General features: G+C 39.3%; 1 protein-coding gene across 1 annotated transcript in view; it reads right to left on the reverse strand.

Moving 5' to 3' along the window:
• LOC122471375 (S-adenosyl-L-methionine-dependent tRNA 4-demethylwyosine synthase TYW1) overlaps positions 1-22232 on the reverse strand; it is a 212950-nt gene that overhangs the window by 131943 nt on the left and 58775 nt on the right. The window contains exon 10 of the mRNA XM_043559879.1: positions 5472-5590. Within this exon, the coding sequence (XP_043415814.1) occupies positions 5472-5590 (119 nt within the window). The remainder of the gene's footprint in view (positions 1-5471; positions 5591-22232) is intronic.

A 22232-nucleotide genomic window follows, 5' to 3' on the forward strand; every position in this document is an offset into this window, starting at 1 on the left:
ATAAGACCAACTAAACTCCAAACAGACTTCTAAAAATCCAGCAATTCCAGGGGCGCCTGAGTGGTTCAGTTAGGCATCGGATTTCGGCTCAGGTCACAGTCTCATGGCTCGTGGGTTCGGGCTCCATGTCGGGCTCTGTGCTGACAGCTCAGAGCCTGGAACCTACTTTGGATTCTGTGTCTCCCTCTCTCTCTGCCCCTCCCCTGCTCGTGCTGTCTCTCTCTCTTAAAAATAAATAAACATTAATAACTTAAAAAAAAATCCATCAATTCCATATACAAGTGAAAATATTGGTCTATAGGGGCACCTGGGTGGCTCACTGGGTTAAGCATTCGACTTCAGCTCAGGTCATAATCTTGTGCTGACAGCTCAGGGCCTAGAGTCTGCTTCTGTGTTTCCGTCTCTCTCTGCCCCTCCTCTGATCGCACATGCGTGCACACTCGCTCTCTCTCTCAAAAAATAAATAAATATTATAAAGAAAATATTGGTCTATAAAAGACTTATACACTAATGTTCACAGCAGCTTTATAATCCAGTCAAAACCTGGAAACAAATCAAATATTCAACTACAGATGAATGGAGAAACAAACTGTGATATAACCATACAATAGACTGTGTGCTTCAGCAATAAAAGGAAAAAAATTACTGATGTATATAACAACATGAATGAATCCCAAAAACGTGTGACAAAAGAAGCCAGACACAAAATATTGTTAAAATGTCAATACTACCCAATGCAATCTACACATTCAATGCAATCCCAATCAAAATTGCACCAGCATTCTTCTCAAAGCTAGAACAAGCAATCCTAAATTTGTATGGAACCACAAAAGACTCCGAATTAGCCAAAGTAATAGTGAAGAAGAAGACCAAAGCAGGAGGCATCACAATCCCAGACTTTAGCCTCTACTACAAAGCTGTAATCATCAAGACAGCATGGCATTGGCACAAAAACAGACACATAGACCAATGGAATAGAATAGAGACTCCAGAACTGGACCCACAAAAGTATGGCCAACTAATCTTTGAAAGAATATCCAATGGAAAAAAGACAGTCTCTTTAACAATGGTGCTGGGAGAACTAGACAGCAACATTTAGAAGAATGAAACTAGACCACTTTCTTATACCATTCACAAAAATAAACTCAAAATGGATAAAGGAATTGAATGCGAGACAGGAAACCATCAAAACACTGGAGGAGAAAGCAGGGAAAAACCTCTCTGACCTCAGCCGCAGCAATTTCTTACTCGACACATCTCCAAAGGCAAGGGAATTAAAAGCAAAAATGAACTATCGGGACCTCATCAAGATAAAAAGCTTCTGCACCAAAAAGGAACAATCAACAAAGCTAAAAGGCAACCGACGGAATGGGAAAAGATATTTGCAAATGACATATCGGACAAAGGGCTAGTATCCAAAATCTATAAAGAACTCACCAAACTCCACACCCAGAAAACAAATAATCCAGTGAAGATATGGGCAGAAGACATGAATAGACACTTCTCTAAAGAAGACATCCGGGGGTGCCTGGGTGGCGCAGTCGGTTAAGCGTCCGACTTCAGCCAGGTCACGATCTCGCGGTCCGGGAGTTCGAGCCCCGCGTCAGGCTCTGGGCTGATGGCTCAGAGCCTGGAGCCTGTTTCTGATTCTGTGTCTCCCTCTCTCTCTGCCCCTCCCCCATTCATGCTCTGTCTCTCTCTGTCCCAAAAATAAAATTAAAAAAAAAAAAAAAAAGAAGACATCCGGATGGCCAACAGGCCAACATGAAAAGATGCTCGATGTCGCTCCTCATCAGGGAAATACAAATCAAAACCACACTCAGATATCACCTCATGCCAGTCAGAGTGGCCAAAATGAATAAATCAGGAGACTATAGATGCTGGAGAGGATGTGGAGAAACGGGAACCCTCTTGCACTGTTGGTGGGAATGCAAACTGGTGCAGCCGCTCTGGAAAACAGTGTGGAGGTTCCTCAAAAAATTAAAAATAGATCTACCCTATGACCCAGCAATAGCACTGCTAGGAATTTACCCAAGGGATACAGGAGTGCTGATGCATAGGGGCACTTGTACCCCAATGTTTATAACAGCACTCTCAACAACAGCCAAATGATGGAAAGAGCCTAAATGTCCATCAACTGATGAATGGATAAAGAAATTGTGGTTTATATACACAATGGAATACTACGTGGCAATGAGAAAGAATGAAATATGGCCTTTTGTAGCAACATGGATGGAACTGGAGAGTGTTATGCTAACTGAAATAAGTCATACAGAGAAAGAGAGATACCATATGTTTTCACTCTTATGTGGATATCCTGAGAAACTTAACAGAAGACCATGGGGGAGGGGAAGGGAAAAAGAAAAAGTTAGAGAGGGAGACAGCCAAACCATAAGAGACTCTTAAAAACTGAGAATAAACTGAGGGTTGGTGGGGGGTTGGAGGGAGGGGAGGGTGGGTGATGGGCATTGAGGAGGGCATCTGTTAGGATGAGCACTGGGTGTTGTATAGAAACCAATTTGACAATAAATTTCGTATTAAAAAAATAAAGTAAATGAATGTGTAAAAAAAAAAAAAAAGAAAGAAAGAAACCAGACACAAAAATGCATACCAAATGATTCCATTTTTAAGCAACTCTATAGAAAAAAGCAACCTAACACATATTGTCAGAAAGAAAATCAATTTGCCTGGTGCTAGGATAAGACGAGAGAAATTAACTGGGAGGCAGAGCACAAGGGAACCTCCAGGACTAACGTAAGTGTCCTTCATCTTTTTTTTAATATGTATTTTTAGATGTTTATCTATTTATTTTTGAGAGACAGAGAGCATGTGTGCCTGCAAATGAGAGAGGGGCAGAGAGACAGGGGGACAGAGAATCCCAAGCAGGCTTCACGCTGCCAGCACAGAGCCCGACATGGGGCTTGAACTCACGAATCATGAGATCATGACCTGGGCTAAAGCCAAAAGTCCAACACTTAACTAACTGAGCCACCCAGGTGCCCAGAAACTGTCCTTCATCTTGATCATGGTCACAGTCACACAGATGTACACATATACCAAAACTCACTGAACTATATCTTTTAAACAAATGCATTTCAGGGAGCCTGGGTGGTTTAGTCGGTTAAGTGACCAACTTCGGCTCAGGTCTTGATCTCACAGTTCATGGGTCCCAGTCCCACATCGGGCTCTGTGCTGATGGCTCAGAGCCTGGAGCCTGCTTCAGATTCTGTCTCTCCCTCTCTCTCTCTGTCCCTCCCCAATTTGCACACACTCTCTCTCTCTCTCAAAAATAAATAAAACATTTTTTAAAAATTTTAAACAAATGCATTTCACTGTACGTAAACAAAGCTTCAATAAAGTGGATTTTTAAAAATTTATCCAGCCAAACACTTGTTTATAAGTAGCCCACCTAAAATATAAGCATGCACAATGACTGAAGTTACATGAAGGAAAAAAAAAGAAAGACTGGGCAAGAATTAGTAATCAAAAGAAATTTAGTATCGTTATATTTTTTTTTTCAACGTTTATTTATTTTTGGGACAGAGAGAGACAGAGCATGAACAGGGGAGGATCAGAGAGAGGGAGACACAGAATCAAACAGGCTCCAGGCTCTGAGCTGGCAGCACAGAGCCCGACGCGGGGCTTGAACTCACAGACCGTGAGATCATGACCTGAGCCGAAGTCGGCCGCTTAACCGACTGAGCCACCCAGGCGCCCCTGGATCACTTTCTAACACCATAAACAAAAAGAAACTCAAAATGAATTAAAAACCTAAATGTGAGACCTGAAACCATAAAAAATTCCTAGAAGACAGCATAGGCAGTAATTTCTTTGACATCAGCCATAGCAACATTTTTCTAGATATGTCTCCTCAAGTGAGGTTAACAAAAGCAAAATTAAACTACTGGGACTACAGCAAAAAGAAGAAAAGAAAAAGAAAAAAAACCTTCTGCACAGCAAAGGAAACAATCAACAAAACTAAAAGGCAACTACTAAATGTGAGAAGAAGTTTGTAAATATCTTCTGATAAGGGGTTAGTATCCAAAACATATAAAGAACGTGTACAACTCAACACCAAAAAGCAAATAATCTGATTTAAAATGGGCACAGGGCCTGAATGGGCAGTTTTTAAAAGAAGACATCCGGATGGCCAACAGACACATAAAAAAATGCTCAACATCACCAAGCATCAAGGAAATGCAAATCAACATCACAATGAGATATCACCTCCTACCTGTCAGAATAGCTAGAGTAAAAAAGACAGGAAATAACAAGCATTTGTGAGGGTGTGGAGAAAAAGGAACTCTGGTGCACAGTTGTTGGGAATGCAAATTGCTACAGCCACTGGGGAAAACAGTGTGGAGATTCTTTAAAAAATTATCAATAAAATTACCATATGATTCAATAATTCCACTACTGAGTATTTACCCAAAGGAAATGAGAAGATACATTCACCCCAGTTTATTGCAGCATTATTTACATCAGCCACAATATGGAAGCAGCCCAAGTGTCCATCAACAGACACTTGGATAAAGAAGATGTGGTGTATACTTACAGTGGAATATTACTCAACCACCAAAAAGAATGAGGTGCTGCCGTGTGCTACAACTTGGACGGACCTCCAGGGTATTATGCTACATGAAATAAGGCAGACAGAGACAGACAAAGGCCATATATGATTTCATTTATGTGTAGCATCTAAAAACAAAACAAATGAATAAACAAAGATACAAACAAAAAGAATCAGAGCTATAAATACAGAGAACAAACTGATTCAGGTTGTCAGAGAGGAGAGGAATAAGGGATGGGCAAAATGGGTGAAGGAGAGTGATAGATACCGGCTTCCACTTACGGAATGAATAAGTCACAAAAATAAAAGGTGCAGACAAGGAAATAACATTCAAGTGCATTGTAACAATGCTACATGGTGATGGACGAGAGTTATGCTTGTAAACACAGCATAAGGTATAAACTTGCTGAATCACTGTATCGCACACCTGAATCTACTGTGTGTGTCAACTATATTCAAATTTAAAAAATAATTGAAAAATAATTAACTAATCAAAATCTATGGAACATAGCTGAAGAAGTACTTAGATGAATATTCCTGATTAAGGATTTATAGAAGACTGAATATTAATGAGCTAACAGTCTAATTTAAGTTAGAAAAAGAACAGGGGAGTAAAACAAACAAAAAAAAAAAATAGACTATTGAACAAGATAACAAAGCTATGATGCAAAGGATTCACAAAGCTAAAATCTATGTCTTCAAAAAGACAAAAACTTGGCAAACTCCTGACAAAATTGGTTGAAGAAAAACAAATGCGTAAATATATAATATTAGAAAAGGAAATGGGGATTACTTCTAAAACCAGCAGAGCTTTAGGTAAATTTGAATGAAAGGCTGAACAGAAGCTGATTATTACAGATGGTTACGGATTCGGTCACCACAGCCATTCATTTTTACTTACCGCCAACAGAAGACACATTTATTTGCACATGCCAAGCTTGGGGTAGTTTCCATGCAACGATGGCTTTCGATACCATAAAATGTATGTTTGTAGCAACCTCCTCTCCCTCGGAGCATCGACTGCAAAAGTAAAAAACAAATGATAATTTGAATAAAACCCTCAAGGCAAAGAAAACACCAAGGCATCATTTTTAAGAAAAAAAGGTGCATTTCATAACCATAAATGCCCCTACGGTATCCGCCTGATGCAGAAAATTAACATTATAGTGTTTTGATGGTGCTTTAAATTTTCTAAAACCCAATGAAATAAACCTATGATCCATTAGCTCTGAAAGCCCTACAGAGAAGATGGCACTGATGCTTTCATTTTCAAATCCATTCAACCGCCTCAGATAGTATTAGTACAATAATATGTAATACCAAGGGATAGATAAGACAGACTCCTAGAGGGGAGTAGCACTCCTAAGAAAGAGTATCTCTTCTTTGAGAAAGGGAGAGTGAGTAAGGGAATGCGTCCTAGAGCATATTCTATGTCAACTGAATGGTGGAACTTGAACATACTGAAACTGCTGAGGGGACAAGTGGCATGTGTGTTAAGAGACAGATTTTCCCCCAAAAAAGACACGATTTAATATGTGAGTGGTAAAACTGCGGTGAGTCTAGTAAGAATAAATAATTTGAAGAAATACTGTAAGATAAACTTAGAGTTGGAATCACAAGATATCATCAAGCTTTTTCAGATGACATCAGAAAAATCCATCTGGAAACTCTGCAAGATAGGCCTGATTTCGGTAAAAGTGAAACCTGTGAGGAGGCTACGCAAAAAAGATCATGGTGAGTTGGCTCATATTATTGGAGGAAAGGGGAAGAGTGCTAAGGAGGTACAATCAAAGGTATTCTCCATTAGAGAGGCAAAACAAAGTCATCCAAGCAAAATGAAGTCATCCAAGATAATGGAGATGTTGCTTCATCTCAACTGTGACTGAAATATCATGGAATTAACAACAGGAAAAATGAGGAGACACAAGGAGCCCATATGTGTGCGTGTGCATGTGTGTATGTGTGTGTATACGCTATACATCAGTGTGCTCTAACGTTATAATGCTATCCACAATAAAAGAAAGTTATTAAAAAAATCTACCAGCTTGATTATTATGTTGGTTAATCACAAAGTCTTATATTTTATTTTTTCCTGATAGAAAAGCGTACTCCAGTCCATCACATTTGGTACTTGGATTAGGAAAACTAAGGAGTGAAGGAAAAATATTGTTCAAGATAACTACGAATTCTCTTCCAAGTTGCCAATAAAATATCCAGAAGGCAAACAAAACATTCAGATCTTGCAAACAGCACTGAAAACTAAAAATAAAAGCCCACTAAATGCCAAAATCACAGCGTAATTACCACTAAATATCAGGCCAATGGGAAAACAAGGTTGAAGACCTGCACATTTCATTATTTACTGAAAGGTTAATATACCTGAAGCATGCCGTGTGTTGAATGTACAATAATGAACAAGACAGAGCCCCAACCATGATCTAGTTTGAGGAGGAAATGGCAAGTAAACAGGCAAAACGTGCAATACTACTATGCTAGGGTGATTGAATCAATCAAGATTCTTTTGCAAGCAACAGAAACGGACTCTGGCTAAAGAAAAGGGATTTGTTAAAAGGACCTCACAGATCACAGAATCTTTAGAAAGGCGGGAACGAAGGACGGCTGGCCACAGGACCACCCCTCAATCCCTCAGAAGCCATCTACTGTAGACGCCACCGCTCTGTGGCTACCATGACCACGACCATCCCTGAAATGGAGATGCCTCTGCCACGAGCCCAAGAATGAACCCTCCACGTCCCAGCCCTTCTGTCTCTCACTCCACACTCAAAGTCTTGGGCAAAGAGAATGATCAGCCTTGATGATACTGTTATACCCATGCTGCCAGCACATGGTACCAGCAAACAGTATCTCTCCTCCTTAACTTCTGAAGCAGGCAATGGGCCCCTGCCCTAAACAAAGCTAATTCAAAAGGGAATTCCCCAAACATGAAAAGACCCAGATGCCGGGCAGGGCAAGCAGAGAAAAGACAAATGTCCAGTAAGGTATTACGAGAGCCTGAGAGACGGATGACTGACCCAGCCAGCCTCACCGGACAAGTGACAACTTCCCAGAGGTGTGATGTCCAAACAGCACTGAAGTACTGATGAAAGGATAAAAGGATAAGAGAGACAGAGTCATGTGAGAAGAGGGATGACACGTTTCTCTTTTAAAAACGCTTTTTTTCTGGGGTACCTGGGTGGCTCAGTTAGTTGAGCATCCGACTCGGGGTTTGGGCTCAGGTCATGATCTCCCAACTGAGTTCAAGCCCCGTATTGATTCTCTCTCTCTCCCTCTCTCTCTCTGCCCTCCACCACTCACGCTGTCTCTCTGAAAATAAATAAACTTAAAATTTTAAAACTGTTTTTTTTTTCTAAAAGTTGTATAGTTTTACTTTATTTACTGTAGTTCATGGCCCACGTTTAGTTAATTTTTATGTAAGATGTGAAGTTTAAAAGCAACGCGTGTATGTGTGCAGGTACTTCGGGTGTGTGCATTTTGGTGGTGGTTTTCTGCCTGTGGATATCTAATTATCCCAACATTTGTTGAAAAGGTTATCCTTCCTCCAAGGAATTGCTTTTGCACCTTTGTAAAAAGTTGTTTAGGCATGTTTGTGGGTTTCTTTCTGGGATCTCTAACCTGTTCTGTCAATCTGGTCTGATACGGTAAGCTATAATATCAGGATGTAGGATTCCTCCTATTTTCTTCTTCTTCCTCAACACTGTTTAGGCTCTTCTATTTCTACAAAAACCTTACTGGGATTTTAATAGGAATTACATTAAACCTATAGATCAATTTGGGGAAAACTGACATTTTGCTGTACTGAGTCCTCTAATGAAACAACATTTATTTAGATTTACATTTAGATTTTTATTTACATTTACACTTAGATTTTCATTGATTTTACATTAGAAATTGCCTCATTTCTAATGTAAGCATTTACTGCTGTAAATTTCCCTATGAGCACTGCTTGAGCTACAACCCACGTACAGTTTGTTTTGTTTTTATTACCACCATTCAGCTGTATGTTTTGGGTTTTTTTTCCTTTTCTTTTGAGACTTCTTCTTTGACCCAGGGTTTATTTAGAAATGTGTTAATTAAACTCAAAAAACAACAGAGGTTGGAGAGGATGCAGAGAAAGGGGAACATTTTTACACTGTTGGTGGGAATGCAAACTGGCACAGCCACTCTGGAAAACAGTATGAAGGTTCCCCAAAATATCAATAGGCAATCTCTATCAAAATAACACCAGCATTCTTCACAGAGCTAGAACAAACAATCCTCAAATTTGTATGGAACCAGAAAAGACTCCAAATACCAAAAGCAATCCTGAAAAAGAAAACCAAAGCTGGACGCATCACAATCCCAGACTTCAAGCTGTATTACAAAGCTGTAATCAAGAGAGTATGTATGGTACTGGCACAAAAACAGACACTCAGATCAATGGAACAGAATAGAGAACCCAGAAATGGACCCACAAACACATGGCCAACTAATCTTTGACAAAGCGGGAAAGAATATCTAATGGGATAAAGACAGTCTCCTCAGCAAATAGTGCTGGGAAAACTGGACAGCAAAGTGCAGAAAAATGAACCAGGATCACTTTCTTACACCATACACAAAAATAAACTCAAAATAAGATGGGAAGCCATCAAAATCCTCGAGGACAAAGCAGGCAAAAACCACTTTGACCTCAGCCACAGCAACTTCTTACTCAACACGTCTCTGGAGGCAAGGGAAACAAAAGCAAAAATGAACTATTTGGGACCTCATCAAAATAAAAACCTTCTGCACACCAAAGGAAACAATCAGCAAAACTAAAAGGCAACCAACGGAATGGGAGAAGATATTTGCAAATGATATATCAGATAAAGGTTTAGTATCCAAAATCTATAGAGAACTTCTAAAACTCAACACCCAAAAATCAAATAATCCAGTGAAGAAATGGGCAAAACACATGAATAGACACTTCTCCAAAGAAGACATCCAGATGGCCAACTGACACATGAAAAACCGCTCCACATCGCTCATCATCAGGGAAATACAAACCAAAACCACAGTGAGATGCAACCTCACACCTGTCAGCATGGCTAACATTAACAACTCAGGCAACAACAGATGTTGGCAAGGATGTGGAGAAAGAGGATCTCTTCTGCATTGCTGGTGGGAATGCAAGCTGGTGCAGGCACTCTAGAAAACAGTATGGAGGTTCCTTAAAAAATTAAAAATAGAACTACGACCCAGCAATTGCACTACTGGGTATCAATTGAAGGGATACAGGTGTGCTGTTTCGAAGGGGCACATGCACCCCAATGTTTATAGCAGCGCTATCGACAATAGCCAAAGTATGGAAACAGCCCAAACATCCATCAACGGGTGAATGGATAAAGAAGATGTGGTATAGATATACAATGGAGTATTACTCTGAAATCAAAAAGAATGAAATTTTGCCATTTGCAACTACTTGGATAGAACTAGAGGGTATTAAAAAACTAGTCAGAGAAAGATAAATATCATATGCTTTACTCATATGAGGAATCTAAGATACTAAATAGATGAACATAAGGGAAAGGAAGCAAAAATAATATAAAAACAGGGTGGCAGACAAAACATATGAGACTCTTAAATATAGAGATCAAACAGAGGGTTGCTGGAGGGGTTGTTGGGGGGGATGGGCTAAATGGGGAAGCAGCATTAAGGAATCTACTCCTGGAATCATTGTTGCACTATATAGGCTAACTTGGATGTAAATTTAAAAAATTAATTAATTAAAAAAAATAATAGAACTACCTACAACCCAGCAATTGCATTACTAGGTATTTACCCAAAGGATACAAAAAAAGCTGATTCGAAGGGGCACATGCATCCCAATGTTTATAGCAGTATTATCAACAACCAAATTATGGAAAGAGCCCAAATGTCCACCAACTGATGAATGGATAAAGAAGATGTGGTGTATATACACAATGTAATATTACAGAAATCTTGCCATTTAGAACAACATGGATGGAACTAGAGTGTATAATCCTAAGCAAAATAAGTCAGAGAAAGACAAATATTGTATGATTTCACTCATATGTCAAATTTAAGAAACAAAACAGATGAACACAGTGGAAGGGAGGAAAAATAAGACAAAAACAGAGAGGGAGACAAACCATAAGGGACTCTTAAATACAGAGAACTGAGAATTGCTGGAGAGGAGGTGGGTAGAGGGAATGGGTTAAATGGGTCATTGCTATTAAGGAGGACACTTGATGGGATGAGCAGTGGGTATTATATGTAAACGATGAATCACTAAATTCTACTCCTGAAACCAATATTATTAGAAAGAAAGAAAGAAAGAAAGAAAGAAAGAAAGAAAGAAAGAAAGAAAGAAAGAAAGAAGAAAAGGAAGGAAGGAAGGAAGGAAGGAAGGAAGGAAGGAAGGAAGGGAGGGAGTTAGTTTAATTTCTATATAGTTAGAGATTTACCTTTCGATTCTATTAACTTCTAGCTTGTCCATTATGGTCAGGGAACAACTATATGATTTCAATTCTTGTAAACTCGTTGAGATTGTTCAATGGCCTAGAACATGGTCTGTCCTGGTCAATGTTCCAAAGGCACTTGAAAAAATATGTATTCTGCTGTTGCTGCATGGTATATTCTTTATCTGTCAATTAGATCCTATTAATCAACTATGTTGCTCAGATTTTCTAGAACCTTGTGATTTTTAGTCAAGTAGTTCCAGCAGAGGTTGAGAGGGGGTTTCAGAGCCCCCAACAAGAACTGTGAAGTTTTATTTTTATAAATTTCTCCATTCAACTAGGTCAGTTTTGAGCCTCCAATGTTTGGTATATACTCACTTAGTATGGATTATCATTTATTCATTATGAAATGTCATTCTCTGTCTCTAGAGAAAGTGTCTTTGCTCTGAGGTCAACTTAATCTGATATTTACACAGGCAAACCTGCTTTTTGGATTACTGTCAGCATGGTATATGGCTTTCTATCATTTCACTCAACCCACCCATGTCACTAAATTTGAAGGGAGCTTCTCACAGACATCATATCTTGGAGTCCTGTTTTTTTTACAGGACTATTTTGCCAATAGCTATCACTTGATTGGTACACTTAGAATTGTATTTGAAGCAATTACTGATACACTAGCCCTTAAGTCTGCTATTTTATTATGCTTCCTGCTTGTTTCCTCTCATTCTCATACCTGTTACTCTTTCTTGATTTCCTGCAGGTTACTTAAACGTGTTTTGGGATTACATCTTAATTTGTCTTGTTTTTTGGTGTATCCTTTTGTAAATATTTGTAGTTGTTTGTAGCTCTTTGTATAGTGTTTGCAGTGGTTATTCTGAGTGTTACATACATATACGTGACATGTATATACTGTATGTGTAGTATATTTACATATATACATGACTTATTATAGTCTGCTGGTATTAACATTTTATACCTCAAGTGAAGTATGGAAACATCACTTCCATTCAAGTCCCTTTAACTTTCCCTCTTTTATTTTTTTTTAATTTTCTTAATGTTTATTTATTTTTGAGAGAGAGAGACAGAGTGCGAGCAGGGGAGGGTCAGAGAGAGAGGGAGACACAGAATCCGAAGCAGGCTCCGGGCTCTGAGCTGTCAGCAGAGCTGACATGAACTGAGAATCATGACTTGAGCTGAAGTTAGATGCTTAACTGACTGAGCCACCCAGGCACCGCTAACTTTCCCTCTTTTAAATTAAATGTTTTTGCCCTGAGTATTACATGGTATCTTAATTTTTGTTTCAATCATCAAATACGATTTATAAGAATCATGAGAAAAATTATCATCTGCTGCATGGACCCATATTTCTGATCTTCCCATCATTCTTTCTGACTTCCTGCTGCTCTAATCATCTTTCTTCTATCATTTCAGTAGGTTAGAAGAACTTCGTTTAGTCAGTTTTTAAGAGCAGATCAGCCAACAACAAATTCTTTGTTCTCTTGCATGCATGTCTGTACTTAATCTTCATTCTGGAAGGACAGCGTGGCCAGATACAGAATTAATGGTCGCCAGCTCTTTTCTTACAACATTTGAAAACCGTACCGCCTCCCTCTGGGCTCCATGAATTCAGATGAAAAATCTGGTGCCAAATTAACATTACTACATCATTTATCTCTAGCATCTGTCACGATTTTTTCTTTTTTACTTTTCAGATCCATTAATCCTAAGAGGTCTTGGTGTGGATTTCTTTCGTTTTATCCCACTTGGGGTTTGTGCTCTTTGTTGTTCAGAGGGGGTAAATTCTATTGACCTATCTGTTTACAGATCATTCTGTTGATCTGGTGAGGCCACTGATGCTATCTATCCTCTGTCATCTCCACTCTACTACTGAGCCCATTTGGTTTTTTATTTGTTACTGTGTTTTTCAATTTTAAAATTCCCCCTTGGTTCTTTTTATAATTTCCATTTCTTTGCTGGGATTTTTTATTTTTCATTTGTTTCCAGAGAATTTGTAACTGACTGCTAAAGCATCTGTATGACAGCTGCTTTAAAATCCTTGTCAGATTATTCCATCATCTGATTCATCTGGTGTTGGTATCAGTTCATTATCTTTTCTCGTTCCAGTTGTGATTTTCTTGGTTCTTGGTATGACAGGTGATTTTTATTGCATTCTAGACATTCTGTCTACTATGTCAGGGGACTCTAGATCCTATCTAATTACTTTATTTCAGGAGGCAGTCACTTGAGCATACAGGTCTTTTGTCTGCTGTGGTTCCAGTGTCAAAGTTTAATTTTCCAAACCTTTGCCGTGTAACTTTGCTTGGGATCCCACTTACTGATCTCTGCTGTTACCATCTGCAGAGGTAGAAGGGGTTCCCCTAGGATGGCTCGCTGGGAGGTCTCAAAGGAGTGAGGAGGCCAGGTCAGCTGGCTTCCCAGGGTAGGCTGCTCATGCAGCAAAGTTCCTCCGTGATTGCCCCCGACAACCCCAGGAATTGAGTGGGAGAGGGAATCTTAGGCTCACAGGGACAAAGAGGCTTCCCCAGCTAGACCACTTCCCCACTGATGCCACTTGCCAGGGCCACTCAGCCACCATGTTCTCTCTCCATTGGGAAAGGAAGCCTCAGGCCCCGCAGGGATGGAAAGCATTTCACAAGTCAGGTCACTTGTTGGAAAAGTAGGTGGTGGGAAGGGATCTCTCTCTTTCCACTTTCACTTGGCCACCCTCGTATCTCTTAACAGGAAAGCAGAATTTCAGGTCCAACAGGAATGGAGACCACTTGTGCTAGCCACTTCCTGTTAGTGGGACTCCCAGCTAATCTCCTTGGCAGTGGTACTGGGCCTGCCCGATCCTGTTGGAGGGACTCTCGTTCCATACTGGGAATAAATGAGCCTCCTTAGGTGGTTTTCTGTTGCAAGATTAAGGATTAGGAAACATGGGGTTTGAGTTGCGCTCAGAGATGGGAGATGTAAAACATCCTGCTGCTGTACTGCTCCTCCACTCCTGGGGTCTCGAACCAGGCAGCCTTCCTCTTACCACCTTTCAAAGTTCTCATCTGGTTTTTGTTTCCCAGGGTTCCAGGGTTGTGCACAGCAGGAAGGAACAGGGAGAAAGGGGTTTCTGCCCTCTTGTCCAGACCACAAATCCTCAGACATTACATTTTGAAAGGAAGTACTCTCACATCTGAAAACTAGTAAATAAGCAGGCTGGAAAGGGAACAAGATCTGAGAGTAACACATACTTAGAATTAAATCTACGTGATGGGTCTGGGTGGAAATTATAGATAGCCTCAGATTCATTAATCCATGAATTCTTGGCGTTAAACGGCAAATGAGAGCCTGAGAAAATACAACGGCAGCCGGCAGCCACACTGAATGAATTCAGGACACTATCAGCAGGCAGGCTCTGTGCACATCAATTTGGAGATGGGGGTGCAGGGAGAAGAATGGAGGTGGGATGCTGAGAGACAGATCTCCATGGGTCTCTCTCCCTCTGAATATCTTGCAAGCAGCACTAATTGCCCTCTAGACTATCTTTTCAAAAAGGTTTGTATAGCAAAGAGCCTTAGAAGATCTGTCTCTCTAGAGCAAACCACATATCTGTTTATTGTCCAGGATAATAAAGATGTGTCCCTCTATGGCAAAGGTCAGGCAGGAATATCATCAACTATAAAAGTTTCATTTTCCTTAAACTTGGGGCTCCTCTCCTGTAACATACACAACACATGTTACCTGGCCCTTCTACAGCTGCTTCACAGGAACTGGGGGCTCAGGAACCAGAGAAAATAATGATATTCTGGCTACAGCTATTATTATAATGTACCATCCATGCTTTCTGCCAGCATCCATGACACTCTAGCTGGCTAACCTGTAGCTTGCAAGAAGGGTAAAATTTCAGACTCTAATTTGTGACAGAGAATGGAGAACTCAATGCAGACGTCAATAAACTATAGTCCACGGGACAAAAACATCCGTTTCTGTAAATAAAGTCTTGTCGGAACACTGTCACCCAAACTTGTTTACTTACTGCCTACGGCTGCTTTTCTGCTACAATGGCAGAACCAAGAAGTCACAACACAGATCAGATGACCCACAAATGTTAAAAAGTCACTACCTGGCCCTTCAAGGAAAACTCTGCTGGCCCCTGACTTAGATATTTCTTTCATTTTCTAAAACAAAATAAACTCCAAACTGATTAAACTGTTAAAAAAAGTACTAATGGGAGAAGAATTGGGGGAAAGGTGGAGGGGCAGAGCTGGAATCAGTCCCCCAACCTGGACAACATCTGCACTGGCAGAATCTATCTGATGGAACTATTTCGGAACTCACTGCTGAAGGCTTGCAACTTCCAGGTAAAGGCTGGAACAGTTCATTTCAGCTCTTAGCACAGTAGGAGCTCCCCAGCCCCCAGCCCCAGCCATTTGGCAGACAGCTGTGCATGTGTTCCCGGGGCAGCTTGCACATAGCTAGGGCAGGCAAAAAGGACCCTGTCCTGCAAAATACTGGGGACCTGTGTTCTGACTACTAATTGCAGCTTCTGATCATGGAAGTACAGAGAGGTGCACGGCCATCGTTGCTCCTCTCCCCATTTTTGCAGGGCCCTACCCCTCCAGCTCAAGTGACTGCCAGGAGATTGGAAGGACCGCTACCTATTTTGATCCCCCTTGACTTTTCGCTGTCACCCTTTCAGGAGCCAGATGTTAAAAATTAGGATACTCAAAACAACTGAATATCACCTTCGGGGAAAAATAGAAAGTCACTGTGCGTGCCCAAGGAAAGGCTCAGGAAACACATAGTTAACATATTAAGTTTATACCTCAGCCTAATCCTTACAGAGAGAGCATACAAAACTCAATAAAACAAAAACAACAACAAAAAACAGCAAACCCTGTACAAGGGGGAGAATCTGATTTCCAGAGTTACCACACGATGAGCTTCAGATGTCCACAACAAAGACACAGGAAGTATGTCCCATTCAAAGGGAAAAAAATAATTCAACAGAACCTATTCCTGAAAAATACTTTATGGCAGATACATTAGACAGACTTTAAAAACACTGTCCTAAAGATGCTCCAAGAACTACAGGAAGATGTGGAAGAAATCAACAAAACAACATATGAACAAAATGGAAATATCAGTAAAGAGCTAAGAAGCCTAAAAAGAAACCAAAAAGAAATTCTGGAGCTGAAAAGTATAATAATTGAAATGAAAAATTCACTAGAGATACTCAAGGGCAGATTTGAGCAGGCAGAAGAATCAGTGAACTTGGAGGTAAGAAGATGGAAATTACCAAGGCTGAGGAGCACAAAGAAAAGCGAAAAGAGCTCAAGGGACCTGTGGGACACATCAGGCAGAACAACACGCACTTCGCAGGTGCCCCAGGAGAAAAGAGCCGGAGGCAGAGAGAATATATGAAGAAATAGTAGCTGGAAACTTCCCAAATTTGATGACAGTCATAAATATAAACATCTGAGAAACTCAACAAACTCCAAGTAAGATGAACTCAAAGAGACCTACACCAAGACACATTATACTCGAAGTTTCCAAAGGGAAAGACAAAGAATCAACCTTGAAAGTGGCAAGAGAAAAGTGAATCATCACATACAAGGGAGCATTCATAAGATTATGGGCAGATTTCTCATCTGAAACTCAGGGGGTCAGAAGGCAATGGACCAATATACTCAAAGTGCTAAAAGGAAAAAAACACTATAAACCAAGAATCCTATATCTGGCAAAACTGTCCTTCAGAAGTGAGGGAGAAATCAAGACATTTCCAGAGGAATAAAAGTTGAGGCAGTTCATGACCACTAGACCTGCCCCGAGCATTTCTTGCTCAAGGGATTTCTGCAGGTGAAATGAAGGAACAGCAGGCAGGACCCCAAAGCCAGATGGAGACGTAAAGTTCTCAATAAAGGTAAATATAGGGGAATTGTGAAAGCTGGTGTTATTGTAACAATGGTTTGTAGCTTTTTTTTCCTACTTGATTTAAGAGTATTAAAAAAATTATTAGTGTAAGGCTGGTATTACTGTAACTTTGGTTTATAATTCCAAATCTTGTTCTCTACATGATTTAGATGACTGCATTTAAAGGAGTTATTAGTTTACATTTCTGGGCTCACAATGTGTAAAGATGTAATTCTGTGGCACCAATAACTGAAAAGGGTGGAGACAGAGCTATAAAGGTGCAGTTTTTGTATGTTATTGAAGTTAAGCTACAATAAATTTAAATTAAAATGTTATAACTTTAAGATGTGAAATGTTATCCCCATGGTAACCACAAAGAAAACAGCTATAGAATATACACAAAAGGAAATTAAGAAGGAATTTAAACATTTCACTACAAAAAAATCACTAAAAAAGACAAAAAGGAAATGAGGGACAAAAATGCAGTAGGGCACACAGGAAAAAAAAAAGAGCACAACGACAGAAGTAAGCCCCCCTTATAGTAATTACTTTAAATTTAAATGGATTAAACTCTAATCAAAAGATGGGAGATTGGCAGAATGCATAAAAATACATGATCCAGGGGCACCTGAGTGGCTTGGTCGGTTAAGACTCTGTCTAGTGGTTTCAGCTGAGGTCATGATCTCATGGTTCTTGAGTTCGAGCCCCGCGTTGGGATTCTCCCTCTCCCTCCCCAGCTTGCTCAAAATGAACTTAAAAAAAATAAATAAATAAAAAACAAAAAACTACACAATCCAACTCTGCTGTATACAAGAGACTCACTGTACATCCAAAGACACACACAGGTCAGAAGTTAAAGGATAGAAAGATATTCTGTGCAAACAGTAACCATAAGAGAGCAGGAGTGGCTATACTCTCATCAGACAAAAAAGACTTCAAATTGAAAAAAGATTACATTGGGGCATATGACTTCAGCTCAGGTCACGCTCTCACAGCTCGTGGGTTCAAGCCCCACATCAGGCTCTGTCAGCACAGAGCCTGGACCCTGCTTCAGATTCTGTGTCTCCCTATCTCTGCCCCTCCTCCGCTCGTGCTCTGTGTGTCGCTCTCTCTCAAAAATAAATAAATATTTTAAAAAGTTAAAAAAAAAAAAAGAATTACAAGGAACCAAAGACATTATATATCATAAAAGATTCAAAACAGCAAGATATAACAATTACAGACATTTATACACCAAATGACAGATCTTCAAAATATATGAAGCAGAAATGGATAGAGTTGGAGGGAGAAAAAGACAGCTCTACAATAACTGTTGGAGACTTCAATGAAGAGAACAACCAGAGAGAAGACAAGGAAGGAAACACAGGACTTCACAAAAAAGACCAGCTAGATCTAAGAGACGTATGCAGAACATTCCACACAATTAACAACAGATACACATTCTTCTCCACTAAGCATCGGACATTTCTAGGAGAGACCATTAATTAGGCCAAAAATAAAGTCTTAACAGATTTTTTTAATTTTTTTTAACACTTATTTATTATATTATTGAGAGAGAGACAGAGCATGAGTATGGGAGGGGCAGAGAAAGAGGGAAACACAGAATCTGAAGCAGGCTCCATGCTCTGCACTGTCAGCACAGAGCCCGATGCAGGGATCTAATTCACAAACCGGGAGATCATGAACTGAGCCAAAGTCAAACACTCAACCGACTGAGCCACCCAGGCGCCCCAAGTCTTAATAGATTTTAAGAGATAGAGATCATACCAACCATCTTCTCTGACCACAATGCAATGGAGTTAGAAATCAGTAACATAAAGAAAACTGGAAAGTTCACAAAATAATGGAAATTAAACTGCACACTTTACACTTTTAAACAACCAATGGATCAAAGAAGAAATCAAAAGGGAAATTAGAAAATACTTAAGAGATGAATGAAAATGAAAAACAAACATACCAAAATTTATGGGATGCATCAAAAGCAGTGCCAAGGGAGAAATTTACAGCTATAAATGCTTATATTAGGAAGGAAGGAAGGAAGGAAGGAAGGAAGGAAGGAAGGAAGGAAGGAGTTCAAATCAACAACCTAACTTTACAACTTAAGGAACTAGAAAAAGAACGAACAGGGCGCCTGTGGCTCAGTCGGTTGAGTTTCCGACTTCAGCTCAGGTCATGATCTCACGGTCTGTGAGTTCAAGCCCCACGTCAGGCTCTGTGCTAACAGCTCAGAGCCTGGAGCCTGCTTCAAGATTCTGTGTGTGTGTCTCTCTCTCTGACCCTCCCCCATTCATGCTCTCTCTCTGTCTCAAAAATAAAATAAAACATTAAAAAAAATGTTTAATAAAAAAAAAAATGAACAAATCCAAAACTAGCAGAAGGAATGAAATAATGACGATTAGATCAATGAAACAGACAATAGAAAAACAACAGATAAAAATCAACAAAACAAAAGTGAGTTTTTCAAAAAGACTGACAAAAATCAACAAACCTTTAGCTACATGGGACTCAAAAAAAGAGAGAAGACTCAAATTACTAAAATCAGTAATGAAAGTGGGGACATTACTACCAATTCTACAGAAATAAAAAAGATATGAGAGTACTATGAACAAATGTATGCCAAGAAATTGGATAAACTAGCTGAAATGGACAAATTTCTAGAAACACAAAACCTACCAGAAATCACAAAGAAAAAGAAAACCTGTATAAGACCTATCGCTAATAAGAAGACTGAATCAGTAATCACCAATCTCCCAGCAACCACAACAAAAGCCCAAGATCTGATTTCTTCACTGGGTGAATTCTACCAAGGACTTAAAGAACTAATACCAACCAAAACATGGGCAAAGAATAAACATTTCCCCAAAGAAAATACACAAATGGCCAATAAGCGCGTGAAAAGATGCTCACCAACACTAACAATCAGGGAATGCGAATCAGAACTACAATGATACCTCACATCCATTAGGATGGCTATCATCCAAAACCAAAAACAAAGCAAGTGTTGGTGAGGATGTACAAAACTGGAACCCCTGTATACTGTTGATGGGAATGCAAAATGGTATAGCTCCAGTGTTAAACAGTATGGAGGCTCCTCAAACAACTAAAAATTGAATTCCCATATAACCCAGCAATTCCACTTTTGTGGATGTAGCCAAAAGATTTGAAAACAGGATCAAAGAGATATTTGTACACCCATGTTCACAGCAGCATTGTTCATAACAGCTAAAACATGGAAGCAACCCAAGTGTTTATCAACACAAAAATGGATAAATAAAAATATGATATATGTACATACAATGGAATATTATTCAAACTTAAAAAGGAAAGAAATTCTAACACATGCCACAACATGGATGAACCCTGAGGACACTATGTTAAGTAAAATAAGCCAGTCACAAAAAGACCAACACTGTATGATTTCACTTATTTGAGATACTCAGAGTAGTCAAAATCATAGAAGCAGAAAATATGGTGGTTGCCAGGGGCTGTGGAGAGGGAAGAATGGGAAGTTAGTGTTTAATAGGTATAAAGTTTGTTTTGCAAGATTAGGACTTATGGGGATGGATGGCGGTGATAGCTGCATAAGGTAAAGTATTTAATACCACTGAACCATATACTTAAAAGTGGCTAAGTTGGGAAACTTTAACAGAATAAAAAAAAAAAAACTTAGTCTTAAAAAGTAGTACAAAGACAGAAGTCACTAGGGGGGCCTGGGTGGCTCGGTCAGTTAACCGTCCAACTTCAGCTCAGGTCATGACCTCACGGTTCATTGGTTCGAGCCCGAGTCAGGCTCTGTGCTGACAGCTCAGAGCCTGGAGCCTGCTTCGGATTCTGTGACTCCTTCTCTCTCTGCCCCTCCCACACACACTCTCTCTCTCTCAAAAATAAATAAACATTAAAATATTAAAAAAAAAAAAAAAAGAAGTCACCATTTTCTAAATCCCTAGGTGAGAAAGAATTCCATAAGCTTAAAAAATAGAAAAAACCACAAAGGCAACATTAAATGAATAAAAATAAAAATATAAAATTTAAGCACATCAAACAACCACCACCACCTCCAAAGGGGCAAAAAATAGACTAGGAAAAATTTTTTTTTTCAATTTTCTCTTTTTAAAGCTTATTTATTTTGAAAGAGACAGAGATAGCACAAATTAGGGAGGGGCAGAGAGAGAGAGAGAGAGAGAATCCCAAGTCCCTGATGTGGGGCTCGAACCCACAAAGCTGTAAGATCATGACCTGAGCTGAAACAAGAGTCACACGCTTAATAACCGACTGAGCCATCCAGGCACCCCTAAGAAAAATTTTTTCAATAAATGATAGATCCAGACTTTAACAGCTTTACAAACAGTTCATAGGAAATTATAAGGAAAGATAGTTAGCAAACCTTTTCCATTTGTAATATCATTTCTAGGACTCTAAATAATCTAAATGCACACAAAGCTTTATATAAAAACACATTCTTCACATAATTGCTTATATTAGAGGGAAAAAAAAAAACACATCACCAGGTGAATGCCAAATTAAATTATGGCACTTTCATCAATAATTACATAGTCACTATGCTTCGGAAAGATTTTTCAATAGGAAAAATGCTTGTTATAATCAGTGAAAAAAATTGATACAAAATTTCATATACAACGTGATTTCAAATACATAAAAACATGCATAAAGGTGAGTAGTAAAAAAAGGCTGAAAGAAAATACACTTTAAGATTTCTGTAAGGTAGAATGTAAGTTTTATTTTCTATATTTTTCTTATTTTTTACAAAAGGACATGTGTTATTTTAATAAATAAACAAAAGCAGTTTTGCTAAGGAAAAATGATTTGAATGAGAAACTTGCATAGCAGCATCCACAAGTCTGTGAATCTTTTCACTAAATATAAGGTCACAGATTTAAGCACCGTCTGATTATATTTTTTCGCCAGAATGTGATAGCTTTTCCAACTGCTATCTGCGTAATTCATCACCATGCACCCTACTTCACACTATTCTCAAGTGCTGACGATGTGCTTTTTCACCACTTACTTGTGGCTGAGCATTTCAGTAAGACTTATAGACATTTCCCTCCCACAACTGATTGTGTTCTGGCAGAACTCACTGCATGGGAACAATTATACGAATAACTGGGAATTTCTCATCAGAAACCAATGAAGACCAGACAACCATGGAGGAGTATCTCTGAAGTGCTAAAAGAAAGGCTGTCAATCCACAATTCTACACGCAGCAAAAACAAAGAATGAAAGCAAAATACCGACATCCTCAGGTCAAGAAAAACTAAGAGAATTCACTGCCACCT

The sequence above is a fragment of the Prionailurus bengalensis genome, chromosome E3 (genome assembly GCF_016509475.1).
Source record: "Prionailurus bengalensis isolate Pbe53 chromosome E3, Fcat_Pben_1.1_paternal_pri, whole genome shotgun sequence".
Lineage (NCBI taxonomy): Eukaryota > Metazoa > Chordata > Mammalia > Carnivora > Felidae > Prionailurus > Prionailurus bengalensis.